The following is an 18290-nucleotide window of genomic DNA, read 5'->3' on the forward strand; positions in this document are numbered from 1 at the left end:
CAGCTGCTGCTGTATCACTGAGCCACCTACTCCGATTCCCAGGCCACCCTGTCCCCCACCGGCCGGCCTGTATTTCGGGTCCTCACAGGTGCCCCCTTTCCTTCCCCTCCACACACAGCCAAATGGCCTCACCTTGCTTCTCTACCACTGTCTCAACTCACCCACGGGACGTCTCTGGCCCCTCGCTGCATCTTCGGGCTGCCCTGCTCTTCCTCCATCGGAGGCCAGAAGCTCCTTCCCTGACTGTCCCACCTCCCCCAATGCTGAAGAGAGCTCACTCCCCAGAAACACACTCTCCCGAGTTTCCTGTCACATCGGCTGGCTGCAGCTCTACACAGTGACTGAAGTGCTTATGCAAACCCCACAAACAGAGAGGCTGGGAGTCATTGTGGAAAACTTAAGTAACCATAGCAATAACAGAGGGACTGGCGAACATCTGTAGGAATACACATGACCACTACCTTTCCTTTGTATGAACATTATGTGCACAGGGTGTTCATACACTGTGATTTCCTTAGATCCTGTGAGAGCACTCCACATTATCCCATTTTACAGAGGAGTAAACTGAGGCCCGGCTAGCCTGAGCCACTGGAACACTAAGTGGTGGGCCAGGACTAGAACCCACGTCTCCTGGCTCTGAGCATTTCCTACACTCTGCTGTCTCCTGTTTCGCTGGGAAACCCTGGATGTGAAACGCCTGCTTTCCCACCAGATGTTCATCAGGGCTCCTTGTCATGCCTACGGCTAACGCTGGAATGGTATTTCTGCCACCTCACAGAGACCAGAGACGCTGTCCGTCATTAGAGATGTGGGACAGTGGGCTCCGGCACCACGAGTCAGAATGACACAGCAGCCATTAGGGCAGCAGTGTCCCCTTTCCACAGCAGGATGGCCAAGGTGCTTTATCCACACTCCTCAGCCGAGCACTGGCCGAGAGCAGCTTAAAATAAATGGCAGTGACGCTTCCCAAGGGGACCTCGCACTCAGCCCTCAGCTCACGGGAAAGAATCCAGTCCTCCTGGGACCCAGGAACAGCTGGTGGCTCTTGTCATGAAGGAGACAGTTAGAGGCACAAGGCAGAGTCGCACAGGATTCCCATTTGGTTTGCTAAAACGAATACCTCTCAGGGTTTTATGTTCTCGTCAGAAAATCTGTCTTGCCAAACACTGCCTCCTGCACAGCAGAATCGTCGCTGTCGCTTCGACACCAATGTAGACAGAGCTGACGCATTTCCTACTTTTTTTCCTGGGGCAAATAGCAGAATATGGTTTGTTTCTAGACTTTGACATAGAATAAGGCCTAATGGAAGTCCATCTCCGATTCTAAAGCCTCTTTTGAATCTCTGGTATACAGTCCTTTTGCAAGCTATGTCCACCTTCCCGGGGCATGAGTCCACCTTTGTGGGAGGGGGTGGGAGAGAACCTTGAGGGTGTAGGTTGGAAAAACCTCCATAAAGGACATTGATACACCCCCTTGGGTAAGCTCTCCTCCCGGCAAAACACTTTAACCACCCAGATCATATGGCCTGGCAAGGGATGTGACACCTTACAAAAGGGACAAGACCGTTGGCTAGCTCCTATTACTACAACCTTCATCCTTAACTTGGACATTTGTTCAAGAAGGTCCCTTTCTGTCCTCTCCCTGTGAGTTCTCCCCATGCCATGATTTGCAGTATGTAAACAGCATATTTTTGTCAACAATATCAATCAGGAAGACATGAATGCTTTGTCTTTCTCCCTCCACACTTGTACGCATGGGAGCTGCCCCAAACAAAGCAGACTGAATCTGGGAATAAGGAGAAATCCAGCATCCAGCTAGGTCTCTGGCACAGTTTGCCCCTTTGTGCAGCCAATATTATTAGCCCCCAGTTGTCAGTGGTCACATGTGTTCTGTCTTTGAGCCAGCTCAGCATTGGGCGTGTGTTGGGCATCCTGCAGTTTCAGGTCCGTGTCTCTTGGTTTGGTTTAAAGACAAGCACTTTGATTAAAGCTTTTAAAAACATTATCTGGAAGGAGAGCTTGTGCCTTACCCAGCCCTCAGCAGTAAGAATCTATTGACTCCCGATTAGTTGGCTGTTTAGAAAGGCTTACACCAAGTTCTAGCTGTTCTGGGGACAAGGAAGCCAGAACACCTCCACCTTCTGAACCCTGTCCTCGGTTGGCTCCAACCATCCATATAAACAGACTTACAGGATGAACGGAGGTGACCTTCAGCCCCCACACTGACCAGGCCAGGAAGAGAAGCCACAGACCCCCGAGAAGGCTTACTGGAAATGATGGGACCCTCCTTGCCCCGACCTCTTTCCCACCACGCTTCATCCCTTCCTCCGTTCGTCCTTGTCCTGTTGCCCTCCTCTCTTGCCTTCAGACTGCCATGTGATGTCACCACGTGAGTCTTGACCTGGGACAGACACTGGCCTGACTTCCCTTGGCCAGGACCCCTGGCCCTTCCCCTCTAACCAGCACCATAGCAGGTCCAGCCTGGGGCCCTCGAGAGGTGGCACATCCAGTTGACAGGGGTCAGCTTCCACACTGCCCACCCATGTGGGCTAAGCCGATGCTTTCTCCCAGCACCTGCCCCTAGTCTCTTGTGATGAAAGAGCCTGTGCTGGGACCACATCCAAGTGTTAGGAACTGAGAGGGTCTGACCCCGGCCAAGGCCACCATCTTGCACAACCCCAGTGCCCCGTTCATCTAGAATACAATGTGAGTGGCGCCCCCTGAGTTGTGCAGCATGATGACCACAGGACTCACTGCTGATGCGGCCCATGTGGGGAGGACACAGAACAGCTGTTGGTTAAGGTGCAGACATTATGTTTGCCCATCACATGTTATTTCTTTTACTCCCCACCACGAGGTGGGGATGCAGATATTATTGGACCCATTTTACAGATGAGGAACTGAGGCTAAAGCTTGAACGTAAGTTACCTAAGGTCCCACATCTGGTGATTGGTGGGGCCAGGAGTTGAATACCTTTTTCCTGCTCCAAAGTCCTTGATTTAGCTTCTTCCTCCATAATGTGAGATCTGTGGACTCAGTGATCACTAAGGTCCCTTTCAGCTCAGAGGTTCTAGGGCTGCACTGTCCAATAGGATGGCCACAAGACACAAGTGACTATTTAAACTTAAATTAAAGTTAAGTAAAATTAAAAACCCAGTTCTTCGGTCACACTGGCCACATTTCAAGCGCTCAATAGCACCAGTGGCTGGTGGCTACCATATTGGACAGTGCAGATATAGAATATTTCCATCCTCCCAGGATGGTTTACTACACAGCACTGGTCTAGGGGGTGAGATGAAGAAGTGCTAAACAGAGGGCCTAAATGCAGAAATGCACCTAGACACTGGCCAGAGCCTGGACACGAAGCAGCAGGCCAAGGCTCGGTTCTTGGGGACTTCACAGAACATGGCTTTCCACCTTTCCATCAGTTGTTCTTGCCCTGGATGCCCATCTGCATCACCTGCCCGAGCCCCACTCCAGGGGTTCTGACTCCCTGGGTCTGGAGTGGAGCCTGGGCATCTGTATACTGACCACAGTCTCCCCAGGTGATGCCAACAGGCTGCAGCTCTTGATGCTGTCTTGAGGAGCGCTCCCTGACCTGCAGACCCCGGAGGGCCCTAAACCTGCAGCCTCCTGGCAGCACTCCCTCCTTTTTCCTCAGCTCTCCAAGGACCTGGACTCCTCTGACTCAGGGAATAACTGTGCAGAATCCCAGAGGCTGCGGGCCTCACTGCTTGGGCTTAACTGCAAAACCCAAACTTAATCCACCCCCATTCAGACAGAACGTCTCATCTGTTCTCTTGAAAGAAAGTTCAGCGTGATTGTTCTCTTTTTAATTTCCTCCTTTTTTGTGTGGTTCTCCGCCAGCAGGCGGGTCAGTGCAATCCCACTTTCAAAGCCTTAAGATGCAATATCCTAAAAGGCACTAGTGCAGGGGTTATAATCCATTTAATGCCTGTCTCTCTGGGCGCATGTATATAAAAAAGGTGTCTCCGTAATAATATGGTGATCCTATTGATAATAATCATGACAGCAGGGGCCAGGCACTCACCATGTGCCCAATGACTAAGATGCATCTCTGTCTGACTCTTTCTCTCGGTCTCTTCTCTATCCCTTTCCGTTTCCCTCAGCCTTTTCTCTTTGTGTCTCTGTCATTTCCTCCCTCCCATTCGCTCTCTCCTTTGACTGACTATAGTGTAGACCTATTTTTTATTGTTGTTATAATTATTGGATTGAATTTAATGGTTATGCCTGACCCTACAAAGCATAGCTATATCTCAGTTGTTGATTTGCATGACCACTGTTATGGATCCCTTTGCCCCCAAATTCTTCAAACTAAAATATTCTCTCCCCGTTTTGTGTTATGGGCTCCTTGAAAACAAACACTATTTTGAAGCCGTGACCACTGCCTCGGGAAGCCTGCTCTGTTGGCGATGATGTTAATCATAGCAACAGTATACCATTCCAGGAGGTATAGGTAGAGCACGATGCTGCTGCTTGTGGGAGGCAGTGACTGCAAAGGAAGGGATAACAAAGGTAACTGATGCTCACACTGTGTGTTTCGCCCAGAGCTTCAGAGCCAGCTGGTTCTGATGGAAAGTCCTGCTGGGTTGGAGCGTGTTCGCCAGGAGTGCATTGTTCCCAGGCTTTCAGCAAAGGCTCGGGCTCAGCACTGAGAGGGCACAGACGAGCATCAACTTGGAGCCAGATAGACCCGAGCTCAAACCCTGCCTCTGCCCCCTACCACTCGTATGCCTTGAGCAAATTATTCAGCCCTGCCTCAGTTTACTCATGTGTATCCAATCAGATTGAATGAGAGAATGGATATGTTGCTCTGGCTCAGTTGTAGAGCTTAATAAATGCTCTTATTTGGCTAATATTTATCGAGTGCTTTCTATGTGCCAGGCGTGACACTGATCCCTTTACTTGAGGAAACTAAGGCTGAGAACAGTTGAAGTTCCCCCCAGGATCCCACATAGAAGGGGAGGAGCTGGTGTTGACCCACAACCTAACACACCACCCGTTAGTTAGTGCCTGAAGAGTTAAGAGGCAGGGCGTGCTTCAAAGCTCAAATACTCAAGTCTGTGTTTGTGAGGCTTTGCTCGCATGCTTACATTCCTGGACCCATGGACTCCACCAACCATTCCCAGCCCCTCTGAGGAGATGTGCAGACACTGTTACTCAAGCCAGCCCTTCCTGATGTCACCAGCCCTGCTTCCATGGACCTTCGGGTGGGTAAGAGGAGGGAAAGGAAAGCAGAGGCTGTGGGTGGGAAAGACAGGTGGGTACAGAAGGTCCAGCCAGGCTAATGAGCAGATAAATTACTCAAGTAATCCAATCACTTCCCAGGAGCCACTGAGGTTGAACTAACTGGCAAGTAAAAGCATTGTTGTGGCGCCATCTGCTGGGCAATATGTTCATTGCAATGAATTTTTAGCAAAACCAGGTCTGGGTGTCAGAACTGGGGCTTTTCTGCCCTGGCCGGAGACCTGGGCCAGCAGCATCCTGAGACCTGTGGGAGAAAGCTTTTTGGGGCTTTTAGTGATTGTCAGGGTAGTTTTCTTCTAGTGTGAAACAATGGCTTGCCTGAACTAGATTATAAAATCCTGGCACCCCCAACTCTCTCATGAAAAACACAGATTCTGTCTTCCCTATTGGGACCAGAGAGGGACTTTTCGTTTGTTGTTCTTGGCTTTTTTAGGTGAAGGGAGCATTTTTGTCCCATAAAAATGGACCCCAGCCATCTCCTACAGACACACATACGCCATAAAATACTGTTTGAGCCACTGCAAAATAAAATATTAAATGTTATTTTTCCCCTTTTTAAAACATATATTCAGTGATCTACATGAGAAGCTTGGGGATATAAACAGGAAGGCGAGGGTATAGACATGGCTCATGGGAGGCTGCAGTAATACTGCACCTGGCGGTAGGCTGTCAGCTCCCAGACCTGTGTCTTACATCCTATAAATTCAGTAACAAACATGCCACGAGGATCACACCCAAAGACCATCCCTGCCTTCGAGGGGCTCACCGTCTGTGGAAGAGTCAACAAGTTGGGGTATGGCTGTAACAGGGTACGGGAAGATCCTCTGATCTCACAGAAGGGGCACTTTCTTGCCAGTCCAGGGTGGGAGGAATGTCCGTGGGGGTTTACCATAGAAGGATTTTTTTTCCTTCAGTTTTACTGACTTCACTTGCCAGGTGACCATCAGACCATCTCTGAGAGCCGTGCATCATCTGTCAAGGATTTAACAAAATCATAGATGGCTCCCCGAACACCCAACCTGAGAAAACCGTGGTGGTTGTCGAGCATCAAAGCTGTTTAGGACCCTAGGACAGGATCAGTGCTTCCTCTGCCCTCGGAATGACGGAAGTGTCACCCGGCTGAAAGCCACTTGACGTGTGTGTGTTAGTCTGGCTCTTCCCCAAGTAAGACCTTGGCCTCCATGATGTAAGTGAGATTGACAGTGAGATTCTTCGTATTTCTTTCTCTTGCTCCCATTTTTTCCCAAGAAGTTAGTAAAAATAATAATGATAATAATAATCGGGCACTTCTGAAAGCCCATCCTGAAACCCTACCCACCCTGTAGCCCACCTCAAATTACATTCACTCCACAGCAAACATTCATTGATCTCTGGTTCTATACCAGTGACTGTGCCAGGGGCTTGGGATGTCACCACTAACAGGCCATTAGCTGCCCTCAGTGGCTCGCAGTCTAGTGAGGACACCAGGCAAAATTCAGATGTTTGCAGAGACGTATAGTATAGCACAAGCATAAAGGACGCCCAGGACTCCAGCCCAGCTTGGGGGAGGGGGTTCCCACAGACCGTGGCATGCATGAACTGAATGCACACAGAATCTTATAGAATTGATAAGATGAGGAGAGCTCATCGGCCTCTGAGCTGTGTTACCCTGTGACCGCTACATTGAAAGGCAGTCTGGAGGCCCATCATGCTCTCCTCTTTATTCACAGGGATGGGAGGTAGGTTGTGACCCTGGGTACACAGCTTAGAGGGTTCCATGTTTGTTCTGCAAACCCATCTTCCTCCTAGATTGGCCTCAGGGTCTTGGGGGGGGAAGTAGAAGAGGATTTCTACGACTCTTTCTGACCTGGAACTGGCCTGCACTACCCTCTCCAACAAAGTGTACCAGATACCCTATATTTGAGGGCTCCTGGGCCCTGGCCTGGCCTCTGATGATGAGGAGGCTGGACCTTGATCCTCAGTTATCATCGTGTCTTTTCTCAGACTAGTTAACCATCCTTTGGGGTAAGGCTATGGGGTGCATTGTCCTCTCCCCAAACTCCAGTTATGAAGCTCAGTGTTGTCACCCAAATATCCTGGTGCTGGTGTTTGCTATTTTTTGTTGGTATTCACAAACACCTTTTTTAAGATCCCATGTATTATGCATTTAGTGTGTGCAGGGCAAGATTAAGTTTCCACATCTCTCAAGAAGTGAAGTCGCTTGGCCAAGGTGTTATTGCAGAGGTGGTATTGGAGCCCGGTACAGCTGACTCTTCAGTTCAGCTCCAACCACCTGCTCACAGCTCTCCGAAGATGCTCTCCTTCTGTCTCCTGTTCTTTGCACCTGTGGTGGGAGAGGAAGCAGATTACCAGGATGAGCCCGTTTCTCCCTGGGAGAGAAGGCAGTGGGGCTGTTGGTGTTGAGGACGGCTAGCAGGTGGTGACAGACTGCTCAGGGGCCTGAGAGATCCGTCCTTTGTCTCATGTTGTGGTCACAGATGCTTTCGGAGGCTTTGCCCTTTCCCTCCTCAGCCTATCGATATAAAAAGAACAAAATAAATCACCAGTAAAAGATAATTCCTTCATTGAATGACAAAGGAAAAGATTAGTCTCCTATGATGAAATTCTTTCTATATAACATTTGAGCTTCAAATTCTCTATAGATGATATTTGTAACATATGTGTGTGACACAATTCAAACATATTTCCTGTCAGTCCTTTGAAACCCCATTTTTACCACTTCTCCTTGGGTTGGAGTTAATTTTCCTTTCTTTAATTCAGACACTAAATAGGAATATGTTGCAATAGTTCTAGGCTTGTGGACTGCCCATACTCGGCTCACATATCTATTGCAGCACTTACCTTGTGCTATAACTTTCTGGTTACGCCGCTGGAACTCTCAGGTTTGGAGGTCTGTGAGGGGAAGATGCTTTCATTTTTCATCACAAACAATTGGACCTAAGAGATCTTAGCTGGGAGAAGGGCTGGGTAAGAAGGAGCCATATGAGAACTGGCTCTGTCGGATTCCACTATGTCGCTTTTGCTTTCCCGTGGTCCTGGCCAGCTTGCAATGGAACAAACAGGGAACCATGTGTGCCATTAGATAGCATCATGTACTGATTTGCAGCTTTTAAGCCTTAACTCAAGAAAAGCCAATACCATCAAACATGTCTCCTCCACGCTGTCCAGTGTCTGCCGAATAGCTGAAGGCATCCATCCCAGTGACTGTGCCTTCTGAGTTCACCCCCTCCCCTCTTCTCTTTCCCCAGCGGTCCCAGTCTGCATTCTCACTCACCAGAGAAGATGCCCTGAAGACCTCTTCGCTGGAGGCTGCGTCGAGGCAGCCGAGGGACCAGAGCCAGCAGCCAAGGGAGGAGTGGGCTTTGCCCAGCTGGAAGAGCGTGGACAGGCTGGACGAGACAAGTAACTGTTTTAAGCAGCGTCTGGTGGGTCTGTGGGTTTCAAAAGTGCTGTTCGGAGGCCTCTCGGCCATTGCATGGCCCCTCAGCTCTTCCTCCCGTCAGTGTGAGTGGGTGTGTGCCCCTGTGGGGCAACTGAGCCACCAAGTCACGAGGCCTCTGGCACAGCACACAATATACAATGTGGTCGTGTTTTCCGCTTGGGCTGTTTTCCTGCTGAGACCTGTGGGACGGTGGCGGGCTCCTGGGCAAGTGTGTTATAGTCACTCAGCTGCACAGCCCTACTTCAGCTGCGGGTTCTATGTGGACTAGGAGCAAGTGTCCCATGTCAGCCAGCAGTGCTACTCTAACCCAGCGGGGCATTTTCATGTTCAAAGGGATGTGAGTCCCAGCACTGGTCTGGTTTTAAGAGTGTCCTTTCTAAAACCTGACACATTAGTTAAGGTAACACTCGCTGCTATAACAAGCAAACCAAACATTTAGGTGTCTTAACGCAATAATTCTCTTTCTCATCACCCAACAGTGTAGTGCACTGTAGTGTCCTGGCTGTGGAGGCCTTCAGCAGCCAGAGGCTCCTTCCACCTGCCTAGAGGGCAGGCGGGCCTCTAGGGCCACTGAGTCTTCCGCTGGGTCATTCGTATTCTGCCAGCAGATGGAGGAAGAGGGAACGGAGAAGGCAGCACACTTGCTTCCTAACCACCTCAGCAGGGAAATGGCACACACACCACTCTCCCGTCCATGGGCAAGAACAAGTCATGTGGCCCCATTTCATTGGAGGGGGCCTGGGAAACGTAGTCCTGGCTGGGCAGATGCAAACCAGCAACACGGCTGCGCCATGAAAGAGCCAAAGCGCACGAGTCTTTGATGGGCAGCTGGCCATCCCGGTCACCCCTGAGGGTGGCATTGCTGTCCCCTCTTCATGCTCATGCTCCTGGAATCTCCTACCTCTACATGGGGCAATTGAGCTCGCCTCCCTGGAAGATTCCTCAACATCTATGACACACAGTCCTTTATAAAGCTGTCAAGTCATATAATCCCTCACAACGAAGAGGCTCAAATTAGCTGAGTCACTTTCCCAAAGCCACACATCAGAAGACTGTGAGATGCTTAGAACCACATGGGTAACGGCTAAGAGCCGTGAACCCCCGGTGCTCAGGCCAGGTGGTCTCTTGGGCCCCATAACTGTGGGAGTAAAGATGCTCAGGCCACCCCAGCACAGCTCTGTTCTCTCTTCACCTAAATACACATGCTGTATACTGGAAGCCAGGCACATTTGTCCTCGCAAGAAGAAACCATTGTTATATAAACTCATGTTATATGTCAGATATAGACTCCTTTCCTGAACAACAACAAATTTACAGCAAAATATTCATTTTAGAAAAATCATTTTTAAAGATTGTGCTATCATTTCTATTCTATAGGGGAGAAGAGTTAACTAACAGCTATATAAACAAATTCTATTGCTATCACAATGCAGAGAATCAAAAATCATTAAATATTTTTTAACAGTGATTTTAAGATTTTCAAAAAGAGATCATTTCTATGTTGACCTCTTAGTACCTATCAGTAGAAACTGCAGAGATTCTGTGAGCACATGAAGTTTTCTTTATTTATGTGTATGCTTTTTGTTTTGGTTTTTAAGTTCGTTTTCCTTTCTAGATATGCTTTTCTTTCCCCATGCTGCCCAGCATATCCATATTTGTTCATTTATTCTTATTCTTTCTTTTTCTCTCTATCTCTCACCATGAATTGAAAATTCCCACAAAGAAGGGACTTTCAGATTCCACAAGGCATATAAGAATATCATATAATAGATCTTCAATAAACAATAATAATGACCTTTTAAAATCACTGTACAATGTACAGAGTCTATCTGAGGGGAGTGCTTTATTTATTCCTCCAACAATATTGCTAAGCTCTGTCATTGCCTTGTGTGGCAGATAAGAACCTTGAGGGACAGGGAAGGTGAGAGACTTGTCCAGCATCCCACAGCTAATGTGGTCCTCAAACCCAAACACCATGGCTCCAGGTAGCAGGCTTCTTCAGCTCGTGCATGATGGCAAGTGTCTCCCCACCATAAAAACAAACAACAACAACAAAATAGCATTTCAAAATTCAGACTTACAAACACAAATTTAGAGGATATTATAAGCTCTTCTAAAAGACATTCCATTTCACAAAATAGTTCTCCACTGAATTATGAGCATTCTAGATAAATCTGCAAAGGATTTTCACTTTCAAGACATGATTTTTTACCTAATTTTCTGTAAAAAAAAAAAAAAAGGCACCCATGTATAATTTATCAGTTGTATACATATAAACGTAAAACTTAGTTCAACAGCATCACGCGCACAAAAAGACTTCAAACTCTGCTCTAAAATCCATGCATTTGTCAGGATAGAGATTTTTAAAAATATATATAAAACACTTGTGTAGAAAACTGGTGGGTTTTCTGAGGAACGCTCAGCTTCAATGTGCTAAAATGTCCAGGCCAACCCCAGAGGTCGTGAAGGATGTCTGATGTGCTTAGCAGGAAGCAGATTATTCCCAGGGCATTGCTCAGTCTCGGCAGAGCAGAAATGTAGAACAGAGGAGGCCCAGAGGTGGAAGTCATCTCAGAAGGTTAATGTCCACTGAGCTATTTTCAGCAGTTCTGTTTATGCCTCAGATGAAGGGTTGGTTCCAGCGCCTGATAGCCCACAGTTGGGGTCAGTCTTAGGGACACTGTGGGCTGAGTAAACCACAGCAACTCCCCTTTCAGTCTTGACAGGGCTAACAGCAGTTAACAGATGTCCCCCAGAACACATTTTCTCTTTATAGACTTTGATTGAGCATCTGCTGTATGCACAGTGTGTGCTCAGTGTTGGGGAGTAGAGATCAGGGGACAGTCCCCGCTCTTGAGTTGCTCACTGACTGTTGCCTGCTCAATCATGAAAGAGTGAGAATTCGGAGAAAGGAGAAGTTGGAGGGGAGCAGGGTCCCAGAGGGATATTCCCAGTGGACTAAGAGAATGTGCTGTTAGAGCCCAGGCACAGCTTTGAGCAGTTCCGACAATGCAGCTTGACAACCAGGGTTTTCATAGGGTTGGGTATTTAGGGAGCCATCTGTGCTTTTGCTGAGATAAAAGTTGGCCAACTTCTAGCTTACCCAGAGGAACATGGCAGTGTGGGATTATAAAAGGCAGGAAAAGAGAGGAGCCAGCAATGGGCTGAATCCCAGCCCACCATATAGCAGTTTGGGAGGCAGGTCCAGGACCACATTTACAACTCAGTCAACCTGCAGCCAGGCACAGAGTGGCGTTACCAGGGGCCTTCCCTCTCTGGCTTGCTCCCATGGCCCCAGGAGAGGGTGCACAAAGTAGGGCTCACAGAGAGCCCCCCATCAACAGCCTATCTTGATCCTACAGCCTAGGGGTACTGTGTTCATTAACAAGTAGTCTTTCCAAACCCAGGATGGGATGCAGAACCAGGGTCTGGGGGTACAGCAGCAAAGAAGACGCTGCTCTGCCCTCAAGGAGCTCACAGTCAGGCGGGGGGTGGGTAGACAACCAAGAAAATAAACTACTGTAGTTTGTGTTAAAAAATGAAAGCCTTTTGGCAAAGCTCAGAGAACAGAGTAGCCAGCTCCTCAAGGAAAGAAGGCCAGGGATCTCCACTGAGGAGCAGCGTGTGAGTTGGGTCTCTGAAGATGGTCCAGAGGGCAGACCTAGCAACTAATTGTAATACCCATAGGACACACCTCTCCCCTCAGAGTGAACACACTCCACAGCTGGGGCTGAGTCTGCTTTGCATCGTGTGGGTGTCTCTGTTTGCAGACTCTAATAGGAAGCTCTGAGGACTGTATTTTATTTGGAGGTGAGCCCAGGAAGCACAGAGAGGGGAGTGGGGACATGAGACAGGGAAGGGAAGGCAGGCAATAAACGACTCATTATCAAGCAGGGTACCACCGTGGGTGACTGGAGCTTGTCCCCACTGGGGAACTCTGAGAGCCCGCATGGAATACTATACGCATCTGCCCAGCAGACAGGGGAGCAGGGGTACTTATCCACAGCTCGCCCAGTCTGCTCCCAAGAGGCGGTGATTCCAGCCTGCCCTGGGACAGCCAGTGCAGCTCTGGTAACCGGAGCAAGCCTCAGGCAAAGAACTGCAAGTGCTGGCAGTTGGGAGCCCAGAGGGTGTGCAATGAAGTAGCAAGGGCCAGGGTTATGGGAGGGGCACCCACAGGGTCAGCCACAGGGGAAATCCATATTGTCATTTAGCGGCCATTAATAGCTTCACTGAGCGAGAGCCTGAGCATTTCTGGAGAAACGCAGAGGGGCTCTCTAGTCCCTGCCTTCCACACCTTCTGACTAATGATCTTGGGATATGGCATTGGGAGAATGCCAGCAAAATAGAACCCTTTTTTCCCGGAAGACCTACTGTTACCACCATGCCGAGTACAGCCCATAACATGTAAATGGTGATAACACCCTAGTTAGCCTCTCCTCTGAATGTTTACACAGTCAATGAAAATAGTGTTGCTGTAGTAATGAATAATAACTATAGGATATAAATGTATCTGCTTTCTACATACATATATATGGAGTACATAGGTGCTGATCCATAGTCAGGTGTTAAATAGTAGTAGTATAATCCAATTCAACAGACATCAGATAACAATAGCCGAGGGTCCTCAGTGCAGCTGGCACTATGACCAATGCTGTCCATATGTTGTCTCATAATAATCCTCCGACAGCCGGGGAGGGTCACACTGTCCCCATTGGCGGGTCAGGAACCAGGCTGCGAGGTGCTCTCTGACCAAGGTCAGCTGCTAGGAATTGCAGTATGTAACTGGAGCTCAGCCCCGGACCTGCCTGAGTCCAAAGTTCTTGTTCTTTGCCCGCACTAAAGCAGCCTCAGTTCTGGGCACGGGGAAAAGAGCTATTAGGAATTTATCTTCTGCTCTGAGCAGGCACATGAAACACACTTCATGAGCATCACCTCATTTAATCCTGACAGCGACCCAGGGAGGTATTAGCCATGCCCTTCGCACCAATGAGAGGACGGAGGCTGTGAGACTCACATAGCTGCTAAATGGGTGAGCAGGCTTTCCACCCAGGCCCTCTGACTTCACAGTCTCTGCTCTTTCTGTTGCTCAAGTGGCTCTGGGACAGAGTGAGCTAGAGAGATGACTGAGATCCAGACCCTGCCACAGGGGCCTGTCATCAGGGAGGAAGGCTCAGCTGTGGCGTGATCAGCCGGAACACAGTTGGATCGTGGAATGAGCCAAACTGTCACACTAGGAGGACTCAGGGAAGGAGGAGGCCACATCTGGGCAGAAAGACGAGAAAGTACTCTAGGACAAGGGGGGCAGAGGTCATTGAGGGCCACTGGGGCTCCACTACATGGAGATGGTGGAGGTAGTGAGGATGGACACTGAAGGTGGAGGGAGCAGCGGGAGGAAGACAGGACACAGCCCCTCAGGCTCCCAGGAGGACTGTGCTTAAATCCCCACCTCCTGACTCGGAAGAAAGGGAACTCGATGTCCTGCCAGCCTGAGCTGCAGCCAGGCAGTAGAAGTGGGCTGGGTCGCTGAGTGGAAAACACGTTCAACCAGCATCTGAATCCCCTAAGGCTGTGGTTCTGAAACAGTCCTGGCAAGTACAGTGCTCTGTGGACACCGTGAAATACTGATAAATTTAATTTTATTATATGAAGTAGTAATCGTTTAATTGGTAGAAAATTGTGTGTTTGCAGTAGCATCTAGTAGGACACTGCCTCAATGTCCTACCACTGCTGGTGTCTACACACAAGTTGAGGAATGGTCCCCTCCAAAGCCCTGGGGCCCTTCACCCATCCCCAGGAAGCCCTGCAAGGTTCCTAATAAAGGAAAACAGCTTCTTTTGGCAACTGCTGTGCCTGGGGCCGCAGGGCTGGGCCTGGTACCCATAGCTAAAGGATGTCGTGTCATTTTACTCCCACTCCCCAGGGACAGGGGCAGAAAACATCTTCCTGTTTGCCTTCAGCAAAAACAAGACAAAGCAGCTTTTACTGCCTACCCCCACCCCCCGCCCTGGCATGCAGATCAATGCTTGGGGACCCCGCCACCAGTTATCACAGATGCTCTGAGCCCCGTTTAGGCCAGTCAAGACCATGACCCCAAACTGAGACCTGCTCCAGCCTGCCTTTGCACAGTGCCTTACCACCGGCCCAGGGCTTCCATGGCACAGTTGACAACAAAGGGCTGCCTGGGGTCGGGTGGAGATGCACCCATCCTGACTCGGCCAGGCTCTGTGGCTTTGACAAGTCACTTAACTTCGCTCGTCTTTGTTCCCTCCTCTGTAAAATGAAATTGGAAATACCAACCTCTTTCTGCCTCACATCTTTTCCAGAATGAGGCATGTGCCTTGAGTTGAAAATAAACTTACATGCAGAGCAGGAAAAACTCTGTTATTCCTCTACTACTCACATAGAACACATCTGTGACCAGAGGTGTGGGTTTTTCCCCATACCAGCCGATTCTCTGACACTAGCTGGTGTCCTACAATTCAGTTCAGTTCTGACGCTCCCTCGCTGGAGTTAATGTCAGAGCCCACAGTTAAAGGTTCAGTCCCACATGACTCCAGATGCCAGCTCTAAGTCCCCAGTTGACCCCTGTACTTTTGACCAGCTGTAAATGGGGTTCCCATGACCTTAGGTTCAATAATTTACTAGAACAGCTCACAGAACTCAGGGAAACTCTTATTATTTTTACTGGTTTATTATGTAATAAAAGATACGATAAAGGGTACAGATGAACAGCCAGATGAAGAGGTACATAGGGCAAGATCCAGAAGGGTTCAGAGCACAGAAGCTTCTGTCCCCGTGGAGTTGGAATGAGCCACTCTCTCAGTGTGTGGACATGTTCACCAACCCGGAAGCTCGCTGAACCCTGTACTTTGGGGATTTTTATGGAGGCTTCACCACATAGGAGTGATCCATTATTAAGTCATTTCCCAGCCCCTCTCCCCTCTGTGGAGAATAGAGGTAGAGCTGAAAGTTCCAATCTTGTAATCATGGCTTGGTCTTTCTAGTGACCAGCCCACCTGCTGGAGCCCACCACCACCAAGAGTTGCCTCATTACAGCAAAGGACACTCCCATCACCCAGGAAATTCCAAGGGATTTAGGATCTCTGTGTCAGGAACTCCAGTCAAAGACCAAATATTAGAAGAAACTGAGGCAGAGATGAGTATGTGTATGTGTGTGTAAACATATGTATCTTATTATTTCACACATGCCATCTCACGAGGCTGTGGTGAGTGAGACCTGTAAAAGGGCCAAGGGCAGGACGTGTTATCCTGTGAGGTAGGCCAGGGCAGATGACAGAGTCATCTCCCATCCGATGAGGGGAAATGAGGATCTAAGAGACAAACCGTGGCCCAAGATCAAAGAGCTAGAACCTGGGGCTGCCAACAGCAGCCCTCTCCTCTCTGCTTCTACACTCAAGCCAGCCTAGGGCAGGAGGGGGCAATTCTGAGGAGACTGAAGTGATCAGCAGACCCAGGTAGACATTAAATAGGAGCCAGATCTCCGACTCTCTCTCCATCTGTGAAGCTCTGTGGCCCTGTGTGGTGTCAGGGGACTTCCGGGGACCTTTAAACTCTGTCCCCCAATTAGGTGTGCCCTCCTGGACTTCCTAGAGTCAGCTGCTCCCCAGGACCCCCACAAGCCAGTCATGGGAGGTGACAAATGGTGACAAGGTGACAAACCCCACCTTGCTCTAGGTGGTAACAGCCCCCTCTGGTTTCTCTCTCCCTCCCGCCCACAGACATGGCCCCGGTTTTACAGAGCCCTGACGGGAACTGGGTGGCCCTGAAGGATGATGCTCTGCCCCCCACCCACCTGTTGACCAGACCTAAGAGTGGCACGTTTCAGGCCCTAGAGGCAGCCTCCAGCGTGGCGTCCGCCTATGATGAGATGGGCTCCGACAGTGAGGAGGACTTTGACTGGAGTGAGGCCTTGAGCACGCTGTGCCCGCAGCCCCGGGGCCTGCCCAGGAACCCCCAGCCCCAGCCCACGCAGGCCCGAGGCTCAGACCAAGGCCCCTCAGCCACCTCCGCCTCCTCTGGGCTCTCCCCCAACCTTGAGGCCATGTGCTCTGACTCAGAGACCTCCTCGGCAAGTTCTTCTCGGGAAGCTGGGCAGCGGGCCAGACTGTCCTGGTTGCAGAGGAAGACCCCCAGGAACCCCGCAGCCGAGAAGATGTACCTACAGGGAGAGCTAGACGTGAACTTCAACCCCCAGGCAGCCAGCAGGGAGACCTCGGACAGCAGCGAGCCTGAGGAGGCCCCCCACACTGCAGACCGGCGGGCCAGGAGGTGGAGAAGGGCCCGGCTGGGCTCAGAGGAGCCAAGCAAGGAGTTATCTTCCCCCAACGCCCATCCCCCGGAGCTGGACACCCATCAGGTAATGAAGCTGGGTGCGAGCAAGCACACACACACTTTTCAGTCGGATGTGCCCTCCTCCAAGCAGGAGTGGCATAGAGAACCCTGGATTTAGCATGCACAGACCCAGATTCTCATCTTGGTTTTGCTGCTAAGTAGCTGAGTGACCTAGTCAGGTCACATCAACTCTCTGGGGCTCCATGTCATCCTCTCTGGAGATGAGAGCTTAGAGTTCAAAGTGGGTTTGCAAAGTGTGGCCCCCAGACCAGCAGCATCAGCACAACCTGGGAACTTATTAGAAATGCAGATTCTCAGGCCCTGCCCCAGACCTGCTGAATCAGAATCTCTGGGGGTGGGGCCCAGGCATCTCTGTTGTGACAAGCTCTCTTGGTGATTCTGCTGTGCATTGAAGGTTGAGGGCCACTGGCTTAGGGTTAAGAATATGGGGTCTAGAGTCAGTCTGCCTGAGTTCAAATCCTACTGTGTGACCTTGGACAAGGCATCTCTCTAGGTCTCAGTTTCCTCATCTGTAAAATGGAACTAATATTAGAACCCACTTCAAAGAATGGTTGTGATGAGTGGATAAGATGATGTTCATAAAGTGCTGAGGTCTGCCTGAGACACAGCCCAGGGCTCAGTAAATGTTATTTCAGTATGACAATTCAGGGCACGCTTTACTAACATTCTGTGATTCTTTAGTCCACATCACACCCTTTCTCAGAATCTTCGGTGGCTCTGCCCACACGGTTTCATTCATGAACTTCTTTGAGGATATGATTGAAGCTACAGACTCTCCCTAGAACAATGCACCTGTACACACACACACACACACTCATACACACTCACACACATACCATTTTACTTACAATCTCAGGTAGTTCTTTGACCTCAAACCAGATTAATATTATATTCTCTAATTACACCTGCTTGTTCCCAGCTCTACGCCTGTGATCACGCTATGCCCTTGCCCTCTCTCGCCTCTTCCTGGTGAAGTGCTGTGATCACCGTGGACTGAATACCGAACTTTGTGGAACACACTCTGGCCTTCCCATAACAATATTTTCTAAACTCAAAAGTGACAGGTGTAGCCTGGAAAGATTAAATGACCTTATATAAGCAGTAGATTGCAATATTGGAAAACGAGAGTCTTATGGAAGATCTAGTTGCGTTGCCTCTGCCTTCTGTAGGCACATCATCATCACTTGCTCGCAATACTATCAACT

General features: G+C 49.5%; 1 protein-coding gene across 4 annotated transcripts in view; it reads left to right on the forward strand.

Annotated features, from left to right (window-relative positions):
* The window catches only part of MYRIP (myosin VIIA and Rab interacting protein), a 353398-nt gene that overhangs the window by 280681 nt on the left and 54427 nt on the right, over positions 1-18290 (forward strand). For all 4 annotated transcript variants that reach the window (XM_004419542.3, XM_087430764.1, XM_087430763.1 and 1 more), the window contains exons 9-10: positions 8516-8669; positions 16452-17089. In XM_004419542.3, the coding sequence (XP_004419599.2) occupies positions 8516-8669; positions 16452-17089 (792 nt within the window). The remainder of the gene's footprint in view (positions 1-8515; positions 8670-16451; positions 17090-18290) is intronic.

Source organism: Ceratotherium simum, chromosome 5 (assembly GCF_057802395.1).
Source record: "Ceratotherium simum simum isolate JZ-2026a chromosome 5, ASM5780239v1, whole genome shotgun sequence".
Taxonomy (NCBI): domain Eukaryota; kingdom Metazoa; phylum Chordata; class Mammalia; order Perissodactyla; family Rhinocerotidae; genus Ceratotherium; species Ceratotherium simum.